This window comes from Electrophorus electricus, chromosome 9, assembly GCF_041902795.1.
Source record: "Electrophorus electricus isolate QZ-2024a chromosome 9, ASM4190279v1, whole genome shotgun sequence".
In the NCBI taxonomy this organism is placed as follows: domain Eukaryota; kingdom Metazoa; phylum Chordata; class Actinopteri; order Gymnotiformes; family Gymnotidae; genus Electrophorus; species Electrophorus electricus.
In genome coordinates this window covers 20,438,793-20,461,844 of record NC_137505.1, presented here as the reverse complement: position 1 = coordinate 20,461,844, position 23,052 = coordinate 20,438,793, and the positions used below count along the sequence as shown (strand labels likewise).

General features: G+C 46.1%; 1 protein-coding gene across 3 annotated transcripts in view; it reads right to left on the bottom strand.

The window, feature by feature from the left end:
• The window catches only part of gli2a (GLI family zinc finger 2a), a 61,979-nt gene that overhangs the window by 12,055 nt on the left and 26,872 nt on the right, over positions 1 to 23,052 (bottom strand). The window contains exons 1-8 of one of the 3 annotated variants that reach the window (XM_027033128.3): positions 16,572 to 16,674; positions 12,643 to 16,497; positions 10,316 to 10,518; positions 8,463 to 8,648; positions 3,263 to 3,464; positions 2,804 to 2,987; positions 1,763 to 1,873; positions 501 to 629 (exon numbers count right to left, since the gene is read on the bottom strand). In XM_027033128.3, the coding sequence (XP_026888929.2) occupies positions 501 to 629; positions 1,763 to 1,873; positions 2,804 to 2,987; positions 3,263 to 3,464; positions 8,463 to 8,648; positions 10,316 to 10,518; positions 12,643 to 12,698 (1,071 nt within the window). In that variant the 5' untranslated portion in view covers positions 12,699 to 16,497; positions 16,572 to 16,674. Of the gene's footprint in view, positions 1 to 500; positions 630 to 1,762; positions 1,874 to 2,803; positions 2,988 to 3,262; positions 3,465 to 8,462; positions 8,649 to 10,315; positions 10,519 to 12,642; positions 16,498 to 16,571; positions 16,675 to 23,052 lie in introns of those variants that run through there. The other 2 variants (XM_027033122.3, XM_081720551.1) reach the window with 2 other exon arrangements.

Below are 23,052 nucleotides of genomic sequence, written 5' to 3'. Positions count from 1 at the left end.
AAGCTAGTGTGTGCCCTGTGTGAGCTGAGAAGGCTCCAGTACGACTGCTTGCACCTCCGCGGGTATTGATGTGCTCATTAGCTTCGCACGTGTCAGCAACAGGAAGAGATCAGTTACAACACTGCCTGAATGGGACTTTCACATGCCATTGTATAATGAGGGGAGGCTTTCCAGCATCAGATGTATGGGGTGTTATGTTCCTCATTACTTACTATTGTTTCTTCTCGTAATTTTTTTGTAATACAGTCCACTAGTCCTGAGCCGAATAAATAATACTTCTGCTGATATGAACACAAATCAGATTCTTGCTTTGGGGGAAACTGATCTCCACTCGATCTCATACAAGAGCCCATGTTGTTACGGTCACTCTAGCAATACTCACGTGCACTAGCTCCTGTGCAGTAGTGTCACTCACATGCACTACTGTAGCTCATGTGCAGTAGTGTCACTCGCATGAACTACCTCCTGTGCACTAGCTCCTGTGCACTAGTGTCACTCACGTGCACTAGCTGTTCCTGTGTGTCGAACTCCTTGGTGCAGCCCTCCCAATGGCAGTTGGTCTCATACACGGCCTCGGGCTCCTGCTTGCACTCGTCCTTATCCAACTCTTCTCTCAGCTCCACGTGATCCTGCAGAAAAGAGTTGAATCAGGTTCTGGGAGAACAAGTCTACTGCTGTGCAGAGTGTTTATACAGTCACACACTGATCCAAGACCTGTTGTGTAGTCCATAACCTGACTGCAGAAGCATTAGGGATAACCCTAATGCCAAACTCATTCTTTTTAAACTGTGGGTCTGAACTCCACCATATGCAGGTGTTGATTAAGCACTCTACAAATCCCTAGCCTGTTCCCAGCACTGTTTTCTAACCCGCTGTTCTCTCGGGGTCTGGGAATGTTCAGAATGCTTTTGAGCTCTAATGATTCCTGCATTAAACCTAAATGGTCCAAACCTCCTCTAATGTGGCGAGCAAATGGAATGCTTTACAGCCACATCCGATATCCCCCCCACCCCCTCCACATGCTCATTTCGTTTGATAGCAATTCAAGAAAGCACAGGCTTATTTAGCAGGCGAATGACAGAAAGCAGCGGGATGTACAGCCACGTGGGACCACGCAAAGCAGGGAAGTGATGCCAGGCCACTGGGTGGCAGCTGGACGCGACCGAGAGCTCGTCCTCTGCACTCAGTCCTGCCTGCGCAGTCAGCACACGCGCTCGTCAACTCCCGACCGCCTGCTGATCATCCGCCGCACCGACGCGCCGCGTCACAGCACCACGCTATCGCTGCGCATGTCGGGAGCCCCAGATTTATCAAAAGAAAACAAAGAAGAGAGAGGAGGCGTGAGAGAACTGTGAGTGAGGTGGAGTTTAAAGAGGAGGTGAGAGTTATCGGCAAACAGGAAGCAACACCGAGAGAGAGAGAGCGAGAGAGAGAGAGAGAGAGAGAGAGAGAGAGAGAGAGAGAGAGAGAGAGAGAGAGTGTGTAAGAGAGACTTTTTAGAGGACAGTAATGTTTAATTGATTTGTCACAAGCACCAACACTTCCTGGCGTAGTTTACAAGGTTTGAGGGAGGAAATAGCTTATCACAGGTGGAAGTAATTCTCCCTCTGATCACTACTAGAAGAGATATCTGGGAACCCTGGCTAATACAAGCCATAGAAAGCAGCTTGTGAATTTTATTCCAGTACTGTGGTAAAAGCAGTGTTGCCTAAGATACATAAACCTGCAGAGTAACTTTTGGCCCTTGACAAATGTTCAGTACCTGGGAGCAAGGAGAAATAGGGCGCGGTCCGTCCGCTTCCATCTTCACCTTTGACCTCTTGGTGATCATTGGGTTGACGGTGCTGCTGACAGCAGAGTCTCCTCCAGCATTCTGAGAGAGCGACGGATGAGAGGACAGCAAACGGTGAAGGGAAGCAACGAAAGAGGCAGGAAGCATAGTGGGAGGTGGACGGCGCGGCGCTGGCAGTGGCGAGCTCGCCACGGCTGAGGCGCCGGGCTCCAGATCCCTTCACTCACGAGGCGACCCGCCGCACAGACTAAACAGTTTAGACTGGCCCCGTGCGCCTCCGTCACATGGGAGCATGAAAAAGAGAGAAGTTCTAACTGGCAGAGTGCGGCTTCGGGCTTTGATCAGTGGATTAGTCCCTAACACAACGCGCCAGGCTCGCTGAACCCAGAGCTGAGCTGCAGAGACTCAGGGAAAATCAAAGTTTGCAGTCAGGGGCACTTTCCAAATCCCACCCAGCCACTGAAGAACTGCGGAGAGCAATGCTTTCAATAACTCAATAACTCTGACATGGCCCTGCTGAAAAGCAGGGGAAATGTGTTTCTCATCACTGTTAAAGTGCGTGCATGTGTGTGTGTGTGTGTGTGTGTGTGTGTGTGTGTGTGTGTGTGTGTGTGTGTGTGTGCGCGTTTTGGGGTTGTGAAATAGAAAAGGAATGAAAATGGATTTAGTGGGTGTCTGGATATGATGAGAGTGGGTCAGAGATTTGGAGGAAGTTTACATTCTGGGCGGCCATAATGTTTACATGGAAGTGATAGAGGAGGTGGAAGCAACACTTAGATTCTTGGATGATGAACATTACACAGCCCTGGGGGTGGGTCTTAGCCCTCAGATTTCTTTATGGAAAAAACACGTATGAATAAGCAATTCTAAAATTAGTGAACATATATTACGAATGCCTGAAATCCAAGGAGAAGGAAGGGTTTTTGAAGAAGGTTTTTTTTGGAAAGCTGCCCTAAACTTTCCTGATGCGTTCAACAGTTCTGGTAGTGGCTCGTGCGTGGCTTGCCTCACCTGGCAGACCTCGGTGTTGGGGTTGCTGCTGGTGCTGTGGGTCGCTAGACAGAGCTGCGGCTGGCGGGTGCCGAAGGAGGCCGTGGGCTGGAGCAGGTGGGGCGCGTGGCCCAGCGCGCTGAGTCCTCTCTGCTGCGAAAGCAGCTGCTGGTAAGCCACGGGATGGGAAAAGGTGAAGGATGGACTGAGAGGTGGTAGAGAGGGTTTGGAGTTAGTGCTTCTGATCTGATCTCTGCTTACGCAAGATTTATGAATGACACGTGTGACACTTAGGTCACACGTCTCACGCAGGTAAGGTATGCATAGCTCTGATCCTGAAGGACTTCAGTCCAGCGCATTTTGTTGATTCTACCGCTTTCACACAACTCTAACATGTGCCTGGATTTCACGAAACAGCTGGATTCCAGTCGCTCCAGGAGAAGAGCCGGGCACTCCTGCCTCCTCCAGGCCTGCCTGTACCTGATGGCCCCGACGGACAGGTGGCCATATGAGCTGCTGGCATTGGAACTGGAGCGGGAGTTGTTGATGTAGGCCACCAGGGAGTTGGGCGAAGTGCGGATCATGGTCTGCAGGTCAATGCTGGCGTCCGACATGGGCGAGATGGAGAGCGCCCGCTTGCGGCTGAGCCTGGGTGTCAGCCTGGGACTGGGGAAACGTGACACTAGAGAGGACGCACACACACACACACGTGAACTCTCAGTGGGGGGAGATTTGTTTCACCTACTTTTATCTCCAGGATCGCTCCCACACTCCTGCAAGCTCGGCGTCCTGCTATGAATAATTAATCAGCCCAATCGTTTACAGTAATTACAGTGATACCATCTCACCAGTCCTAAATGAAGGCAATTTAACAACTTCGATTTCAGAGCACAATTAGAGAGTAAAGGCACTGAAAAGGGTCACAAACTACCCCTTCCTGGTGGGCTGATTGTTTTAGAGAAGAAAACATTATCAAACTGATTTGGTATGTTTTCCAGTGGTCTTTTTGTGCTATTATTAATAGCAATATCTCTTTGAATCTTGCAAGGCTGTTTAGTTTTTTCAACTTCAGCTCGGCTCTGAGCCTAAATAGATCGACTCTTATTTTCACGCTTGACTCAATGCACGTACTACTTTTGCACTTACAAAATGTCCAACATCAGACTTTGGTCCTGTTTGAATCCACTATGCTCTGTGTGTATGTGTGTGTGTGTATGTGTGTGTGTGAGTGTGTGTGTGTGTGTGTGTATGTGTGTGTGTGTGTGTGTGTGTGTGTGTGTGTGTGTGCAGGGAGAGAATGGCTACAAGCAGAAGCAGGAGGCTGTTCCATACTTCAGGAAGCTCGAGACGATTCAGCAGCAACACAGGCCCATCACTCATTCACCAAGACAAACATCCAGAGACTTCCAGCCTCTGCTGCTGATGGCTTGATTACTGCCATCCACTTTCTCTTTATTGTAGAGACTCAACCCCTGTACTTTGCAACATGGAATCCAAGTGTCCGTTCTATTATTTAAAATCATTTTCATGTAACATAGACACACATGAGACAGTGTCAGTGACTTCCAAACAACAACAACAACAACAAAACTGCATCAAAGCTACCCAACTGTGGAGAACTGTATGGAATATTTATGAAAGAGCTGTCAAAGACCAAAAATGAACCTCTGGAAGCCTCCTTGGCACAGCTTCTAAATAAAGGTGTCACGTATAATTAGTGCTGTTGTCGCTTCACATCACGTGCACGGGACTTTGCCTTTCTGCCACAGAAGGCGGAGCTCAATATGATCCAAATTAGGGCATCTTTACCAACACACTCATCCATTCCTGCTCACCTCTCTGCTGCCACGTGGGTGTGTGTGCTGGCCACAAAATGCCACCCATTTCCTCCGCCAAAGGAGGGGGGGGGGGGGGCAGAAGCCCGGCTGGCCCGCCCAAGGTCACGGAAGGGCCGTAGGCTCGGCCGTGGCCTGCTCTTTAGAGGCAACGTGGCTCTAATTTAGGGTTGACTGGATCCCTGCGAAAGCACAAAAGCAGATGTGCGGAGCCGCGAGCCTTTGGGGCTGCCCGGCGCGGCCCGAGGGGAACCCCGCGGGGCCTTGATGGTAGTGGGGAGGGTGGTGTGGGGATGCCGATGCTGGAGAAGGGACCGGGTGGAGGGCGGCTCTAATTGGGTAGCCGGCCTGATGTATGGCTTTAAAATTACAGGCGCACTCTGCGTGTTTACAAAAGCGGAGGCAATTACTGCAGGCATCTGCAGTGCTGCTTTTACCCGGACGCCTTTGTGGAGGTTCAGAATAATGTAATCAGTGGGTGTTAATCGTCTGTCCGGCCCCTCGGCTTCCAGCTGATGCCCAGTGTTCTGGCCCTGGCACGGAGTTATTTACTCACCCCTGCTGCCCTTTACCTTCATCCATTACAGCAGGCTTTCGGGCGTCTGCCCCGCCGCCCGTTGGCAGGCTGTAACGAAGAGCTGCAGGCTGCAAGTATCCGGGGGTCAGAGGCAGAAGGAAAAGCCTGTCGCCACAGTGGATAATGCTATTGCTATTTTATGTTTTCGGGGTTTGTAGCTCGGGCGATTCTAGCTGGGCTAGCCCTCGTGGTTCCTAGTCACTGAACTGGAGTTGAGTGGCATCCATGCCCAGCAGAAGAGCTCAGTGCTGCCTGAGCTTTTGCCAGTGAGGCCAGTGTTACACCACTGGCTGCAGGACTGGTTATTCCTGGGAAGTCCAAATAATGGGATGTCTGAGGACTTAATTAGCCAAGCACTGCTTTTCAGCATTCTGAATCTCATTCCAGTCAAGTTTGTGTCTTTATAAGTAGAGTATGTAAATGCAAACATAAATGAGCGTGCACATGTGTGTGCAAGTTTGTGTGTGTGTGTGTGTGTGTGTGTGAGCGCCAGCGTTGGTGTGCCACTGTGCTGACGAGACCTCCATCCTTTACACTTGATGTCCCCCTCTGCAGCTGGACACAAGGCATTTGCTTTGGCAGGTGCTTATGGGAGCTTGAGCGCTTCCCCACTGGCTTCGCCACACAAACAAGTCCACCATGACCCTGCTTCTCTCATTTCCATCTCCCCGAGCGCTCCCCTTCAAAGCGCCTGAACCAGACATGGCACGCGAGAGCTGCTTCCTCCGCTTCGGGCCAGAGCAGGGCCACGGTTCGTGATGGGCCTTGATTTATTTATTTATGCGTGCATCCATCCATGCATGAGGACTTTGGGGCCAGTGCTTCCAGAGCCAGGTATTCAAAGGCACGGAGTGAGATCACCCGTGACACAGCACGCAGGATAGATCTACTGTAAGTACACATCAAGGGCCCGTGGAGCACCGTGGCTAAACAGAAGTGGCCCTGTACAGGGCCAGCACGGTTGGAAATGGGGCTGTCACTCTTAGTACTACCCATGCTATTGCTTTGCGTGCCGTCCTGCCAGACACTGTGATTAACATGTTAAGTGCATGTCATTGGCATGTACACACAATTGGCATGGACAAGCTTTTGGCACTGGAGCGTTTAAGCAAGATGGCGTCCTCTTGGCCGACACTACCTCCTATCATTGTTTACAGACGTTTTTATTTAGTTTTTTTACATGCAGCAGCCATGGTATATTTGAGGGTTGCAACCAATGGAAAGAGCTTGCAATGTATGCACTAGCTAGGTCTCAACTAGTAATAAATAAATGATGTAACCAGTGTGTATTTTATGCTTTAATTAATAAAGGATTTTGCTGGTAATTGTTTGAACATTCTGTTCACTTAGAAGGTAGGATAGACAAAAATGTGAAAGAAAAATAAAACATGCTACCTGGCTACATGCTTAAAGTGTTATTTCGGTCTCAGATGGTTGGTTTTGCACCCTAAATCTAGTCTTGGTTTGGATTTTGGTCACAAGGAGTGGGGTTCCTGACAACTGTGGTCTTAGCTACACATGACACAGAGCGGGTCTGTCTTCCTGGCGTGAAACAAAGAATGGTGCTGAAATAGCAATGCTGACATAAAGAAAACATCGACTTGAAAGGAAAATCAGAGCCGTTTTGTCTAGTTTACTCTGAGACCTACTTCTAATCCACTCATCTTAGCATGCCAGTTAATGTTCCATTTGAGCCCGACTGTGCGTTAATGTGGCAGGCTGTCTGAGAATTTTACACTGCTGCACATGTTGGCCCTAATGACAGCGTGCAGATTTTTCCGTGCGCACGCTTCTCACTTGTACAAAAACACTCACCATTTACAGGAAAGCCCAAGCACAAACCCTCTCCTATCCTGGCCGATACTCAAACAAGGATCATCAAAAGTGAGAGAAGTGCTCTGAGTTCACCGAGTCCTCGCTCTTGTGGTGGGTCCGTTGAATTTATTAGTACATAAATTGATTTTTAAATATGCATATGAATTTCACCGGTCTCCTGTTCCAAGACAAACGGCGGGTTGCGCTATGCATATTTATCAGTCCCACTAAAGGGGCTCCATTATTCTGGGGTCTGCCCGCCGAGACGTTAGTTGGCGTGCTCGCTCAATGAGGGCCCTGTGTCTGTGGACCAGAGGAGAGAGCCCCGGACCAGCGAATGCCGGGAGCGAGACCACATCAATCCGGCCAGCAGTGGAGGCCAAAGACGCGGGCGCGAGGAGTAGAAAGCACTGCGCTGTACTGGTGCTTGTGGGTGTTTGTACAAACCAGCCCCACTCCGCAGATCGGGCCATGCGGCCCGGCGTAGTCACACCCAAAGGCCCAGGCTTCATGCTGTCGCATTACACCATTCCAAGTGAATGCAACATTGTTCTGAGGTCAGAGCCTCCAGGCATCTTCTTGACAATGCTGCCCCGTCTAGCGGCGTGCCAAAAAGCAGTCGGGATCTTAAAAGATCAGGCATTCTCACAGCTACAGAACATGACTAATTGGATCATGTTACAAAGCACCAGGAGGGTGCAGTGTACCTGCCATAACAGTGCTTCAGAAACAAAGAGCAGAGATGAAAACCATGCCATAGCCTGCAGTACCCCCTCTGCAAAATAGCCCTCTCATGCTCACGCACTCCATTTAAGGATATGGTGGATGTGTAAGGATGTTACTTATAATAACATAGCACACCTGTTGCACAGTCTCAATTAGAGGTCCCAAAAGGAACAGCTCATAAATTGAGCAGAGTGTGTTCATGTTTATAGACGGTTTTCACCACAAGTCATGTTTTATACACATGTAAGAAAACATGCACTTCCTTTTGAAGTGGCAACCTTGTGGAGCATCCTGTAACTCAAATCATAACTCACATTTTTAGACTTCTTTTGTATCAACATTACATCCTCCCTTCCCAGAGTAGAGTGCAAGCAGCCACTAGCATCCAGGTCATTTTATTATGAGATATGGGATATGATTTCAGTATTTTTGAACTCATCTAAATCTGAACCAATGCCCTATAAAACAGAATTTGAATTTTAAAACTATTAAGACAAGGAAGTTGGTCAAAGTATGTTAAATTCTTTAACTGATGCAGTTTTTTTTTTTTTTCGGTAAAACATGGAACATGTTTAATATAAAATTTAAGTGCAAAACACCTTTCTAATTTAAATAGAAATTACTTTTGGAACTGGATAATTCTTGCTTTGACTCTTGCATGATGGTGGATTTGTGACATGCTGTGAACAGACTAATGGTAAAGGTCACAGGCGTAAGGCCTACTCACTGTCCACGGGGCTGATGTAGTCAGGCAGATGAGCAGCAACTGTGGCAGCTGCCCCTGTTTGCATCAGCAGCTCTCCGTAGGGGCTGCGGTGACTGGCCATCAGGTGATAGTAGTCGGCCGGGCTGGTCCCGGGCGGCGGGGCGGGGAGGCCGAACAGCCCTCGTTCTTTCAGCTGCTCGTGGGTCACTGTACACAGCGATGCAAGACAGGACCCAGGAGTGTTAGTGTATCTCCTAAACCTCAGGCATCTGAGCAGCTTAAGTAGAGAAGACAGCCAGGACAAAAGAGCACGCTTAACCCATTTAGGCCCATGTGTAGGCCCTCTCCTTCGCTACACAAATGTCCCCACAAATGTACAACGCTCTCCACTACACATATAAGAGGAACCCCTTAAGCACCTCTGTAACATTGATGTAAGATGTGTTAACAGCTGCACATAGTAAACCACAATCTAAAGGTGTCAGGGCCAATCAGCTTAAGAGATGAATCTGGTTTTCTTTCTGGCTGGGTCGGATAACCTTTTGTGCCTCCCCTGTTTCCTCTCGCCCGTCCTGTGCGCTGAAGGGACACGTCTGTGCTGTTCAGAGAGCAGCGGCTCTCGCCCCTTCTTTTCACTCGCAGTCGTGGGGCCATTTATGCCACGTTTGGTCCATCAAGGACAATTAGGCTGCAGCGCGGCAAAAGAGAACAGGCGTGTGTTTGTGTTGGACCTGTGGCGGGACAAGGCCGTTTATTTTTTCCATGCTTGCCGGGGTCACGGGGCGCCGCCTCTTTGCCGGGGTGAAGGGGGGTGTGGCCGAGTCTGCCCTGCTGGAGCCCTCGGGGATGGCAGTCTGTTCAGCCAGTCAGCGGCACGTCCCGTTGGGCCTCTCAACAGTCTGATCCACACGTCTCAATCCAGTACATGGCTGGCGATATTTGAGGGCCTGCTACTGTGAAGAGGCTAACAAGATTTCTGGCTTTCTTGGCCTCTTGGGAATGTGCTGAATATGGCTTGAGATAACAGAAAAGACTACGAGCGAAAACCATGATGACATTTCACATTTCCACTTGTCAGAAATCTGATTTATTGCGACTGAATCTTTCAAAGGAGAGCATTCTGAGCTTTTGTATTCTTTACAGGAAAAAAGAAGGTGAGAGGCAACTGCTTTTTCTGCTCACTCAAGCTTAATTCTCACCATTTTCTTTGCGTTCTCATCATTTAATCAGTGATGCGATCTTTTCCGCATTTCTTATTTAAGTGTAAAGGCGCAGAGCTATTACTGCCAGCAGACTGTAGAAAGTGATTTATCTTTAATTCAGGCCTGCTCGTCCCAACCTGTTATTCTAGCACGGCTGGGAGAATGGGGCTATCAGGAAGGGAGTTAAATTTGGGGAAATTCTTTTTTGGTTGTGTTTTCTTTGCCCATTTCCATGGTTTCATTCTCTTTTCCACATGCCATATAAGAGCAGGTTTTCAGAATGTTTTAAGTTTCAAAGCGTATTTGACATAGGATTAATTGCCACAACAGAAGAGATAAGCCTTTATGTAAACCTCCACACGGCAGAGTGGTGTCACACTCTTTATAGTGTCTGTGTGTGAAAGGGAGGAAGTATTTGTGCCGAGTGCTCCGTAACCACAGCTTGCTGCCTCAGTCTCGTTCCCTGATGCGTGGTCATGCAGTGTAAACTCAAACGCCATTAAGTCTCCACACTTAGGGGCAGCGCACCATAACTTCACCATGATGGGTCGAGTTTATAGTGTTGGCTGTTTTCAAACCATGAGTGCTTTCAGTTAAACAGTGTATGTGTGTGTGGGTGTGTGTTTGTGTGTGTGTGTGTGTGTATCTGTTTGGTTGGGGGGTGTGGCTCACCATCAGGTGGGCTCAGGCCTCGCGCGGCAGAAAGGACAGACAGCGTGGGGCTGGTGTGGACGGAGCGCAGGTAGTGCTCCATGTGGGGGCTCACGTAAGGGTGCGATGGGCTGAACTGGGACTCGGCTGCAGCTGCAGCATGGGGGGACAGCCGGTACAGAGGGATATCTGAGATGACTGGGCTTCCAGCTAATCCAGCAGGCCTGCAAAGGGAAGCAGTCAGAGTCAGGATCAGAGTCACTATATGCTTGGACAACTACGAGACAGGTTCATTTTGCCTGTGCAATATGTGGAGAGTCCCTTTGCCAATAGTTTAGTAAATGCTTCAAGATAAACCTGAGGCAGAGTAATAACCAAAGAACAGTATTTCTTTAAACTTTATTTAGCTCATGTAAAACCCTGCACTGTAAAACTGCTGATAGACCCCTTACCTCCCTTACCAATTATCTATCATTTTACATTTTAAGTATAATGACAAAGGACTTTCCATCAGCTAAGTCCATACACATTGAGATCTGAGCACTGCTTTTAAATGAATCAGTCATGAATAGATGTGGAACTGGACATTTTTTTTTTTACTTCACCCACACTAGCTATTATACCCTACGACAGGTTCCTCCTTTTCCATGCCTTGGGCAGTGAGCATGTTGAGACTGAGATAAATGTAATGCATTGGTGTAAGTGGCGATGTCTGGGTGCAATGTATTTCTTACACAGACACACATGTCTACAGAGGTGTGTTGAGGCTGTTTATTAAGTCCACACCTTCTCACTGCCAACCTTTGCCCATCTTTGCTTGTAGAACGGGGCGGAAGTTCACTGATAACCTGAGAGCTGAGGCAGGAGTATAAGTGTGTCATCCCCTGGCAGGTAACTGGGCCTTCTGCCCACCCATGGAAGGCCATGCAGGAAGCAGAGTGTAACTGTAACACTTCCTGAAGGTAGCTCTATTCCCGTGTCTGATCTTTTCTCACGCATGGTCTTTTGAAGAGCGGTATCTACACATCTGACAGACTATGCTAGTCTAATTAGACTTTGGTAGTGTTTATGGTTGGGATAACACCTGGAGGAATGACAAAACAAACATCCTCCCTGGAGGTCAGAGGGTCTAGCATGACCCCATGACCAGGGCTGCATGTTTTCATTTCTGATTTGTGTGGCTGATTATGCCTGAACATATTAACTGCCATTCTATACCCTCTCAGGACAGGCCTGGACCGAGATCTCATCTGAAACTGCACAAGTTGAAGTCGACTGGCATGCAGTGCAATCAGATCTTGTGTGGACATAAATCTGGCCACAGTCTGCAAGCAACAACATTAATTTGCCACCCTCCCTTCAGGACATGTTTCCCATTAATGTCCTAATCCTAGTGCTAAATAACATAGCCTGTGCGTACCACTGATACGGCAGGTGTACTCTCCTCACCAACACCTGTATGTTGCAAATTCTACTTAAAGCAAACTTGGAAAAACAAGAACAAAAATTAAGAGTTTCTCTTGCTACATGACCTGAGATTAGATCTGGCCTGTGAGTTGCCATGACTGAAGTCCCAGTCCTGTAATGCAGGTCTGACTGTTTTCACATAACTGCAACTATAAGGCCCCGCTCAACAATCAATATAAGTAGCAGGCCTTTCTTGAGTATGGCAATAACAGTAGCTTTGCCATCAACAATATACCCACTAAAACATGAAACACGTGTTTACTGTACCCTTTTCAGTAAACTCAGCACTTTAGAGTAAACTCGGCACCAGGCTTGCGACAGTGTCAGCCTGGCCTGAGTGGGACTTTTGCAGCAGACATGTCAGACAATGTTAACTAAAGCGGCCCAGACTGAATTCTCACGCTCCATTTGTTACCTGTCACTTTCCAGGCTAAAAGGAAACAACCATGTTAATGAGTGCAGGCGTGAGGTCTCTAACGCTATACTTTCATTCACGGAGAAAACAGGACGACATCACTCAGACAAAAAAGGAGAGTCATGGTAAGAGGAATAGTCGCTCATAAATCCACTGACTCGCTGAGATGTTTCAGTATGTTGGTTTTCCTGATTTTGCTTATTTTTGTCTGATTTTGAATTGAACGTCTGGGGAAGAAAAAGGAAGATAGCTTAATTAAGGCATCATCTGTTTAAATATATTCTGTTATGTTTAGTGCATAACTCTCCTCTGATAGCAGTTTATGTGGATGCAGGAGGCGATTTAGGCCTTCCTAACAAGAGCTGTTAGTAAGGGGGCTCAGTCCAGGTCTGCAGTGCAGCTACCTGAAAGGTGTGTGTCAGATGCATTATGTTTGGCACAGGCAGGATTCATCTCAGTCACTCACTTATGCCTCCTGTGTGTGTGGAGGCTAACCGGCGCTCGGGCTGAGGACGGCTCCATTTCCAGTAAACGCCTGCAGACTACCAGGCTTGTGCATGCGCCAACTTTCTGCCATCAGCCCCTTTGAAAGGGTGGCCATAAAGACGGCTCTGTTCTGGGGGAGCTGAGAGAAAACAGACGGTCCATACACAAAACACCCACCCCCCCTCTGCCTGCCAGGCAGGGCTGGGGTGGGGGGAGATTTGTTCACAGCATTAATGTTCAGCTCCAATAACGCTGTAATTTTACAAACCGGCCCCACAGCACACATTGCTAACAGTGGGGCATTTCCCCCCTTTTCGATCTTAATCACTGAACCACAGTCTCCCTGACCGCCTCTCCAAAGAAACCATAGTGGTGCAGGTGGCAGGATCGGCATGGCCTGGCCGGCATCCTGGGGTTTTGAGTGAGGTGGGGTTGGTTGTCTGTTTGGTTTAGGTACCCCAAATCAATCAGCCGCAAAAAATAATTCGCAAATCTGACGTTTTAAATAAGATGACGTATTAAAAACAAAAATGATTATCTGGTTTCCAAATCAACACATATATTTTCACATTCACACAGAAGGCCTGCAGGCAAAGCATAATCAGTAGATGGGGATGGATGATTAATGTTCAACGCAAATGCCTGGGATGTTTTTCATCTGACCTTGCATAACACAAACTGCAATTAGGCTACATAGTTAACCTGGAAATTTTTCATTCTTTTACTAGCTTCAGTTATCACACTTATTTCAACATCCATGTGAAAACTGGCAGACAAAATGACAAACAGTGCTAGATTTAAACACGTCAAGAGAAGACAAGTCTGACCACAGCAACTATTTGAGCACTTTTAAACTCTGGGTTCCCATATGCCATATTTTAAATCATTTGCCAACCCTTCAGAAAATGACACCATAACCTGTTAACACTAAATAAATCAGGAAAACTGCACGGTGCCTGTTTGAGTCCTGCATAATAAGCCATAATTTAGAGTCAGGCCCACTGGAGGCGAGGTATAGGAGGCCCTTCTGACAGACGCAATAACTGAAATCATGTTGTTCCACCCTCTTTCTGACAAGATGTTACTTGACCGACTTAAAGAGACCTTAGTCATGGACAAGCTATGCAGTGGAGCATTCTCAGAGTTGACACCTAAAGATCCTAAGAAGGTTTCATCACAATGCCATGGGTGGCTCATGTCAGTGTAACTCAAATGAAAGGCAGTTTTGTTTCACTATCACATAATCTGCATTTCAGGAAGGAGGGATGGAGAGTTCCTGCATTTGCACCCTTGCTTTGAGCCCTCCTGCATTACTGTAGGCCACTGCTCTGGCAGACATACACTCTATTTACCCGCTTAAACCCTTAGCGATTTCCCTTTATTGTAGTACCCATTTGAGCAAAGCTTTAGCTATTAAAGCTTTCAATAAATATTATGCAAAAAAATAGTCATTCACATGAAACTGAGAAATACACTGGCTTCATTTTGGCAGACAAGGTCCTACAGATTGGCAGACTGGGGAATCCCTTAAATTGTTCCATAATCCTGCCTTTCATCCCAAACCGTCACCCACTCATCCTCCCCATGCAAAAGAGCCAGTGATTCCGCACCACAGCGTTCGAGGTGCCTTGTGGCCTTCGACCTCAGCAGACTACTCACGTTACTCTAAGCACACTGCAGCCTATTGCCAAACCTTCAGGGCGACAAACAATATTTGTGCCAGATTTAAGTCATTATTTACCCTTTTAATAGCAAGTGCAGTATATAGTCAGACTTTTGTGGTTTATTGTGGATATACACTAGGATTATTAGAGGAATTATGGGCTTGTATAAGGTTTATTTACATTTACTGGATGACTTCTTCTGGCCATACACTTTATTGGTCTCTGCCCATTTTGTTTTTTATATTTGTCAACAATAACAGGTGTAATAATAATCAATAATAATAAGTTCAATATATATAGTGCCTTTCACACACCTAGGGACAATTTACATTGGGAGGGAAAAAAAAAACCCAACAACAATGGCATAAAAACACAACATCAACCTAAGATGGGATAGAGAGCTAAAGGGGTGTCCATGCTCGTTTGTTAGCACAGAAGACTGTTATGACCAGTAACTTACCACAGAATACCTTGAAAAAATGTCCATGCTAAAATGTCAATAAATGAATAAAAGAAATTAATAAATGAGAAAAGAATGAACGAGTAAATAAATAGATAAATGCAGTCCCTGAGACAGATGGAAGGGAGACTGTGTTTTCCTCATTCACTGTTATTGAGGTTCTGGTAACTGAAAGCTGTATTTTTGATACTAATTACCACGTTTACATATTGGCACACATAACTTGCAATTTGTCAGGCCTGTTTTGCAAAAGCTCTGGTGATACACAAAAACTGTCTGGAGGCTTCTTCTCTTCGGAAGATGCTTCCATTCTTTGGGGTGCTTAAAATGTCCTTTATAAGATTACAGAACATCCTTTATAAAAATGTTCACTTACCGTCACCAACAATACAGCTGTTGTCAAAAAGCTCACCAATTCAGCTTATATAAACAGGAAAAGCAACCTTGATTGGACTCTGTGTAGTGAACAGAGGAACTACATTACAGCGGCTTGAACAAGGTGTCCTACAGATGCTGCCAAATCATTGTCACCCTTAAGTCGCAGTGTGAGAATATTCCAGCAGGGCTCATCCCTCATACAGGACCAAACCCCACTGCAGGCTGTTTGGGTGATGGCTTTGACAAAACGGCCAGCCTCTCATTATGTTACATGCAAACAGCAATGGAGAGGAAGTATACAGGGCAGACATGCTTAGCGGTCAAGGCCTGGACCCATGGCACTCGAGTTTGAGTAGATAACAAAACACCGGCCCCACCAACCAGTGACAGTGTGCTTAATTTGCCGTGCAACATACGTTGTAATTAGGTGAATTTGGTGCAGGTGGAAAGAAAAAAGACAGTTACATCAAGGTCTTGATGAATTAGGGGGCCTCTGTCAAGAGCAAGTCACATTAATCAAGGCAGGAAGAGGAGAGACGGTGCTCCTCTTTTGGCTCTTCTACACTCAGTGATAAATAGCTCTGCTGCTGCTAGACATGCATCACATATCACCATCAAATCTGTGAATGTAAATGAGTATGCACAGTTCTATTGATTGCCATTGCACTTCTCTTTGTGAGCTTTGCGAGAGATAAAGTAGAGTGGGTTAATTACAATGGTTGAAAATTTGAATCAGCTGGCCAGAGCCTTTTAATTGTAGCATTTATATGCATGGTAAGTTTGACTTACCAAGTGTTCACGTCATAGCTCCAAGCTGCCTTTGAATTGATGCAAGGTCAAGGTAACAGATCCAACGCTAGAGAGAGGAGGATTCCTACCGGGTTCAATCTCGTGAGCTCACCCTCACACCATTGCTTCTCGTGCACTTCGTATCAAGAGGCGTTTGGTGCTGAGTGTCTGTGTGTGTGTGTGTCTGTGTGTACCTGACCGCTCATACTAAAAGCCCCACAAATGGAAAGAGGATGTCAATTGGCAAGGCTCCTTTGATTCAGTGCAAGCCAGAACTGCAAAGCTGTCTGACACAATGAAATAACATGTGAGGAAGAGATAGTAGAACTGGGTAGAAATGTTAACATTCTGTCAGCTCTGTACCAAACAGGCTATCCTCTATTGCATTTTGCTCCATGCTCTATGTGGAAGCTCTCCTTTCAGGCACTGAGTGAAGCAGGGAGATCTCCTGGCCTGAACGTGAGGTGCTGCCCTTGTCCTGTGTCTTGGCCATCTCGGAGTATGTGTTGGCTCAGCCATTACCAGGGCAGCTTTAATCTGGCTCCTGTGGCATCAGAGATAGTTAAAAATTCCCTGCAGATAGAAGGATTTTGGGGTTCAAAGATGTAGTTGACTTACCCATGCATGGTATGAAGAGGGTGTGGCTCATAATGGTATCTGCCCTCGTGGTGACGCATGTCAATGGGGATCGGCGTGTGAAAGGTCGGGAAGAGAGGAGGTGCTGTGGAGTCAAAGAGGAGAGAAAGAGAGAGAGAGAGAGAGAGAGAGAGAGAGAGAGAGAAGGAGAGAGAGAGAGAGAGAGAGAGAGAGAGAGAGAGGAACATGGAGGAAAAAAGGAGACATCAAATAAGTCAGGTGTTCAGATAAAAAATTTTCAAAGAAAGAAAAAGGCTACAACACTGCTCACATGAATTTCTGGAGGCAGCAAGGCACTTGTGCAAGATATTGGCACTATCACACAGGAGAAGTGGGATAAATAAATAATCAAAGTAATTCTGTGAGATCCTACATCTTCAACATAAGACATTCTGAACTGGGTTTTTGACAAAGACCTGCAAGGGCCCTCTTTGAACTGAAGTGTGAGTACAGAGCGAATCAAGGCAGAAGCACTGTCAAAACACAAACTAACATGACAGCACAGGTACAAAAAAAAGAAAAAAAAACCAAAACAAGTTCCCAGTTAACTCATCTATTTCCAGGCCGCATGGAAGCATGCTTGTGTCCAGACACTGAGGCAGCAAGTCAGAGACGGTAAACAATGACGCACTTATTCTCCGGGACACATGAGAGCATATATACAACAACTCAGCATAACTGCAGAATGGGACCACAAACTAAGGATGAGCAAACACTCACAATAAACACAGATATAGAAAACAGACCATGTGCTCTGTGGTGCTTCCTTTGACCGAAAAGCCAGTGCCTAAAGAAAGTTGTAGGCATGAATGCACCCTACTGCATGGGGCTCACATTGGGCAGGCTCCTGACTCACATTCACATTCATTTGGTGTCACATGCATCAGGCATGACCTGAGAGCAGAGCGTATGAGGGGGAGGAGGCTTGCGATCATTATCTCTACCTGAGAGGACCTCGGGGGTAGTGTGGAGATAGGGTGGACTGTAGGCCTCTCACTGGGGCCGCTTTGGGAGGAGGTCTCTATGAGTCAGCATGCCAGGCCCATCACTCTTGGATGACTCTGAAGCACACGCGGCTTCACTCATAGACTGCTAAAAGCCAAAGGGGTCATCCTTAAAAGGCTTCAAACCCTCTGTGTGATGAGCTCTGGTTCTTGAAATCATGAAGGCATCTGAGAGCACTGGCTATGAGAGCGAGTCCTTAAATGGAGCACTAAGCCTTTGGGTCAAAGCATTTTGTTAGAGATGCTCCTCTCGCCCAACAAGCTCAATTAACTAATAGCTGAGTTAATTGCCTGAGAGACATTAAAAACAAATCTGTGGATAAAAAAGTTACAGCTTTGTAGAAAAAGGGTACAGTATAACAGATAGTGTATGGATTACAGATGTTGCAGTTATCTGTGTTGCACATAGGCATCTGCAATCTCTATGACATCGGTCCTGGAAAAATGATCAATGTTTGTGTTGTGCAACATTAATGGAAAATGCAACTGCCAGTAAAGCAGGATAACATCGTTATTATGCAGCATCTGTAGAATATATGAGGATGGCGTCTTAAAAACTGTTCCTCATCAAGCCAGGGGACCTTCAGGAAAAAGTGACCAAATTTTCTCAGGTTCTGGTCATCTGTACTTTTCTCCTCCTCTGCCATTAAGTTAGCTTCTCTGTCCTTAGTGACTTGGAAGAAAGACAAAGAGGGAGGAGAGAGAGAGAGAGAGGTTTCTTCAGACCACTTCAGGATAATGAGCCTCTCTTTAAGGGTGTGTGGGAGAGGGGAGTGTGTGCATGCATAACCCCTTCATTCGCACCATGGCCAAGTCCGTCTGTGGCATGCCGGCGTGAGAGCTGGACGTGTTTAGCAAGGGGGAGGTGGCCTTCTGGGATGTTTGTGCTATTAAGAATGATGGAGGCTGGTACTGGAGAGAGCATGAGGGATCATATCTGGCTCCAGCCTGCATGGCTGCTTAACACCACAATCATTTATTCCTAAAAGTTATTTCAATTCATTCTGAACCTCCATTAAGTAATCCGCTAAAGGATTTCATTAAACCACTTCAGAGCACAGGATTGGCCATGTAGTTTCCAGTGGGAGTTTTGTTTAGCTCAAGGGGTTGACTCACTGCTACAAATACCATAAAGACACAAAAAGCACAGAGATAACAGGCTTGTTTGCCTGCAACACGATGCAACAAACACGATCCGAGTGGACAGTTATCCACACTAACGCAGAGCCCCCACGAGAGAAGGCATGTTGGTGGAGCTTCAGTGTAAGTATTGGCTGAGTAGGCTTACTCCATCACCCTGACAGCTCTATTGTTCTTAGTCAAAGAGGGGCGCCAAAGGCAAAAGCCCCAGAGAGCTCACAGGTGCAGTCTCATGGCTGGAGTAGCCCCAGTCCCCATGGTGTGGAACCTCTCAGCTACTGGTACAGACAGACAGACTTTATTAGCATTAGTGGTTGCTGCTAGACCACACTTGGCTGTCTGATGAGAAATCTTCCTACAAATTTGTCAGCATTTTGTATATTATTTGTATATTATTTCACGTAAGTGTTGTGGAGATTTAACAAGAGCAGATTATTTGATTGCAAAGGATGGGGTCAGGGCTTTGATCAGTGAGAGAGTGCTTTATGTTGATATCTACACTGTACTAGTACAATATATATTTTGTCAGACGTTGTTTAATTTAAGTTAGAAAAATAAAACCTGCATCACACCCCAATATTATTATCTCCAGCATACAAAACATCCTGAAAGGACCTGGTGAGAACCAGCCACTGTTTTTGTAGGAGGATTAAGCTAGGATTGAATCTCCTTTTTAAAGACAATGCCAGGTGTCAGACGCTAACGACAGGCCGCTCCAAATCTCAAAGCTCAGGAGAAACATTCACTTTTCATGTCCGAGTGAAGCCGAGAGCAGGGCAGCTTTGCAGTGAGAGCGACTCATCCTCAGAGGAAGCACTGAAGAACAATAATAATATCCTGAGAGGCCAGGCAACGACTGTGTAATTACTGCAGCTTTTCAGTCCTGCTCAGGAACAACGAGGGAGTGAGCAGGAGGGAGTCAACTCCGACAGGAAATTCCAACAGCATAACTGGCAAGGGGCCTAACTACACAGTGCCATGCCATCCGCTACAGGTCCCCAAGCTGCCTTGAACCCTGGGAAGCCACGAGCCAAGTGGTAGCCTCCAAAACTTGAGCCGCTCCCGGTAGAGTGCAGTCTGTTTCTTCGTTCTCTTCAGCAACATAAGCCTTTCCCCCACTTGCCAACTGATACACATCAACTTGCAACAGTCTGCAATTTGTAAGAAGCCAAAGGAGTTTTGGGTTTTCTGGTGATCGAGCACCTAGGAGACATACACACTATATAACATCTCTGTTTAGTCTGCACTGATGTTTTTCCCACCCCCAAGGTGTTAGTTATGGCGGCAGAAGGATTAGAGGTTTAGGGCAGTGCATGGAAACAGCTTCCAGGTATGAAAGGAAATACTGAGTGAATGGCTTTTCATTTAACACTGATAGAACTGTGTAAAATATATATACTTAATACTGATAATGAGTTTTTTTTTTTTTTTGTCAAGCTAAGAGCATTAACTCATAGTGCTACACTAACTCTGTATAGGTGACACTATAGGTATATAGGTGTCCCTGAATTCTCCTGAATTCTATTAATCTATCAGTGTAAATGTAAACCTATGTTTCTTAACTTTACAGTTGCAGATGAACACATAGCCAGAACAGGACAACTGAAATTGCTAGAAATACTCCAAAAGAAACCAAAGCAATAAAAACTCACCCACGCAGTATATGATTTATATCACAGAAATGGGTGGAATTCTTTGTTCACCTAATAAAGCAATACAACATGAAGCCCAGTCAGACTGCTAAATTGTGAAACTCTCACGTGATTTACCTATTGTTAATGAACACTGGATAGTTTAGCTCCAGCCCAGGCATTTGTTTACAGGACCTTGTCATAAATACAGTAGCTCCAGATGTGGAGGATCCTCCGCAGGCCCTGTGAGCCTTTCCTGTTAATGTTTACAGAGCTGGGCTCGGCTGACTTCTCTCTGGCAACCTGAAGTCGTGTCAAACAACTGGCCTGATTCATCCATAATTTCCAGCAAGCTGTTGGCCCTCATCATGCAGTAGAGACCTGAGTGAGAATTATTAGCCCCCACTGTGCCCAGAGACTAGTGCAGAACTTCAAGCAGGGAACAAAAGTTATCAGTGATGGGCATCCCTGGCCTAAGGTCACTTGCTAATAAGGCCAATGCATCACTGCAAACCGGCATGCAATACAAGTCTATGGCAGTGTTTGTAACTAGACTTAGATGTGATGCTCTTGCACATTTTACCATGTTAGCATGCTATTGGCGTAATTGTGGTGCTAACAAGATGATAAGGGTTCGCTCTAAGACTAATTGCACATAAGGCTAATCACACACCTGTCGGTGCCCTAATTTATCACCAGAATGCTTAAAAGCACTTTTATACTCATGGGTCTTGTAAGATTAAATAATTACTTCTGCACAAAAAGGTCCATTATCATCAGAGTTTGAGAAATAATAACAAGCTTGGCATTTAATTATGAGCAAAAGCTATATGAAAGGAAGCTAGTCATTAAGATGGTGTGAATTAAAACAGGTTTACCAAAGCCCCTCACATCTATCACTCTTTAGTGTCCCACTGGAACTAATTTCTTGGTTGCCAATGAAATTTATGGTGTTCAAAATGGCACTTACACATCCTCTGGTAAACATTTATGCTCTTTGTGAATTGCTGTTTTTTTTTTTTTTGTTTTTTTTTTTATCTTTTGGAATTCCACAGGCATCAACATTCTGCACAATAAGAAAATCCAACAAAGAGCACTGGTTTATAAATGATAAAGGGCTCCCAACTTGGATCCAACTCAAAACTGGGCTTCCCATTTCCAAGTCCACAAACGTAAAATTAGAACACAAGAACATCCTGTCCTGCTCTTTTGCCTGTTTGCTGGCACAATGAATGTCCAAACATCCCTGCATTCTTGTGACAATCAGGTCTGCCTCAGCACTCATGGGTCACTTGCAGGTTTTTTACAGCACACAGGCAAAAGAGCAGGGGAAGTGGCTATGCAGGAAGTGCTCTCTTAGACAGATAAAAACATGAGTGGGAGTCCATCCATCTGAGGGAATCCCAGCTGGAACTCGACCTGTGCTGAGATCTCTCCATGCAGGGCTTCTTCATGGAAAGAAAACACATAGAGCAAGAGTGTAAGAGAAAGGGTCTAAATTCTGTGATAAGATACAGTCAGATCAATGGTCCATTTACATAAAACAGACATCTAACCATCTAGGCTCTGGCTCCAACATCTATGGAATTTGAGGGAAATATTTGCTGTTAAAGCCCAAACTATAAACAGCTGGAGAGGCACAAAATAATTTGTTTCGTGGTTCCATTCCAACATTCAAGAATGTAGAGAACAATCTGTAAAGCTAGGGTGCACATCTCTTGTCTTTTCTCACTCTCTCACTCTCTTTCATTCTTCATTTTCCACTTATGCCTTCATAAGCTTCCAGACACATACTGTCTTTATCTGAACTATTCATAAAGCCAGTTCTCAGCTATTATCCTTCTGCATCTTTTTATTGGTCTACTATGCACAGATGCAGTTTTTCTTGACTTCCAGGGTCCAGGAATATAAACAAGGCAAAACACTTAGTCCCGGACTTCCATGTATAACATCCATTATGTGGGGCTTTGGGTCAGTAAGGCCTTGTTTCAATGCCACTGACAACAAGACCTCCCTCATTAAAATGCTTCCTCATTGTGACTGTGTCACTCCCCATGGCTGCAACTTCTCTTCACCACCATATTCTCTTGGCTCTTGCACTTGGCTCAGCATAGTTTTTGTTGGCTTCACCATCGGCACCCTTCATATTTCAAAGAAGCTACAATTCCAACTACCATAACAACAGCAACAGAAATGCTTTTCTTTGAAGAACAGCATGTTGGCCTGAGCTTGCTGCCTCACACAGACTCTTTGGAAATGTATGATGATTTATTAGGGTTTTTATTTTTAAAGCATTTACAATGCAGTGCACAGCGGTCATATCCAGTACCACTGGACACATAGATAATGGAGCATTCTAAGGAAACGCTCCTCAGCTCTTGTTTTCCAAAGGAAGAGAAGATTAGGCTTTTAATTAGTACTTCCAAAGGGAAGGCTCAATTTATGGGATAGCAACAGGGAGGAGGGGGAAGGGATTGCGAGAATGCCCAACAGTCTGGCATGGGGGCCCCCTGTTACTGAGGGGACAGGGGGATGGGAGGCAGATCTTTCGCTCCAACAATAGGCGTACATTCCGCTTTTACGGTGATTCACAAGACACTGGAGGAGGGCCCATAACGGGCTCTGGCTCACAAACCCTGCATGACCCATGAGTAAGGGGTCATAGAGGTAATGACTACATCAAATGAA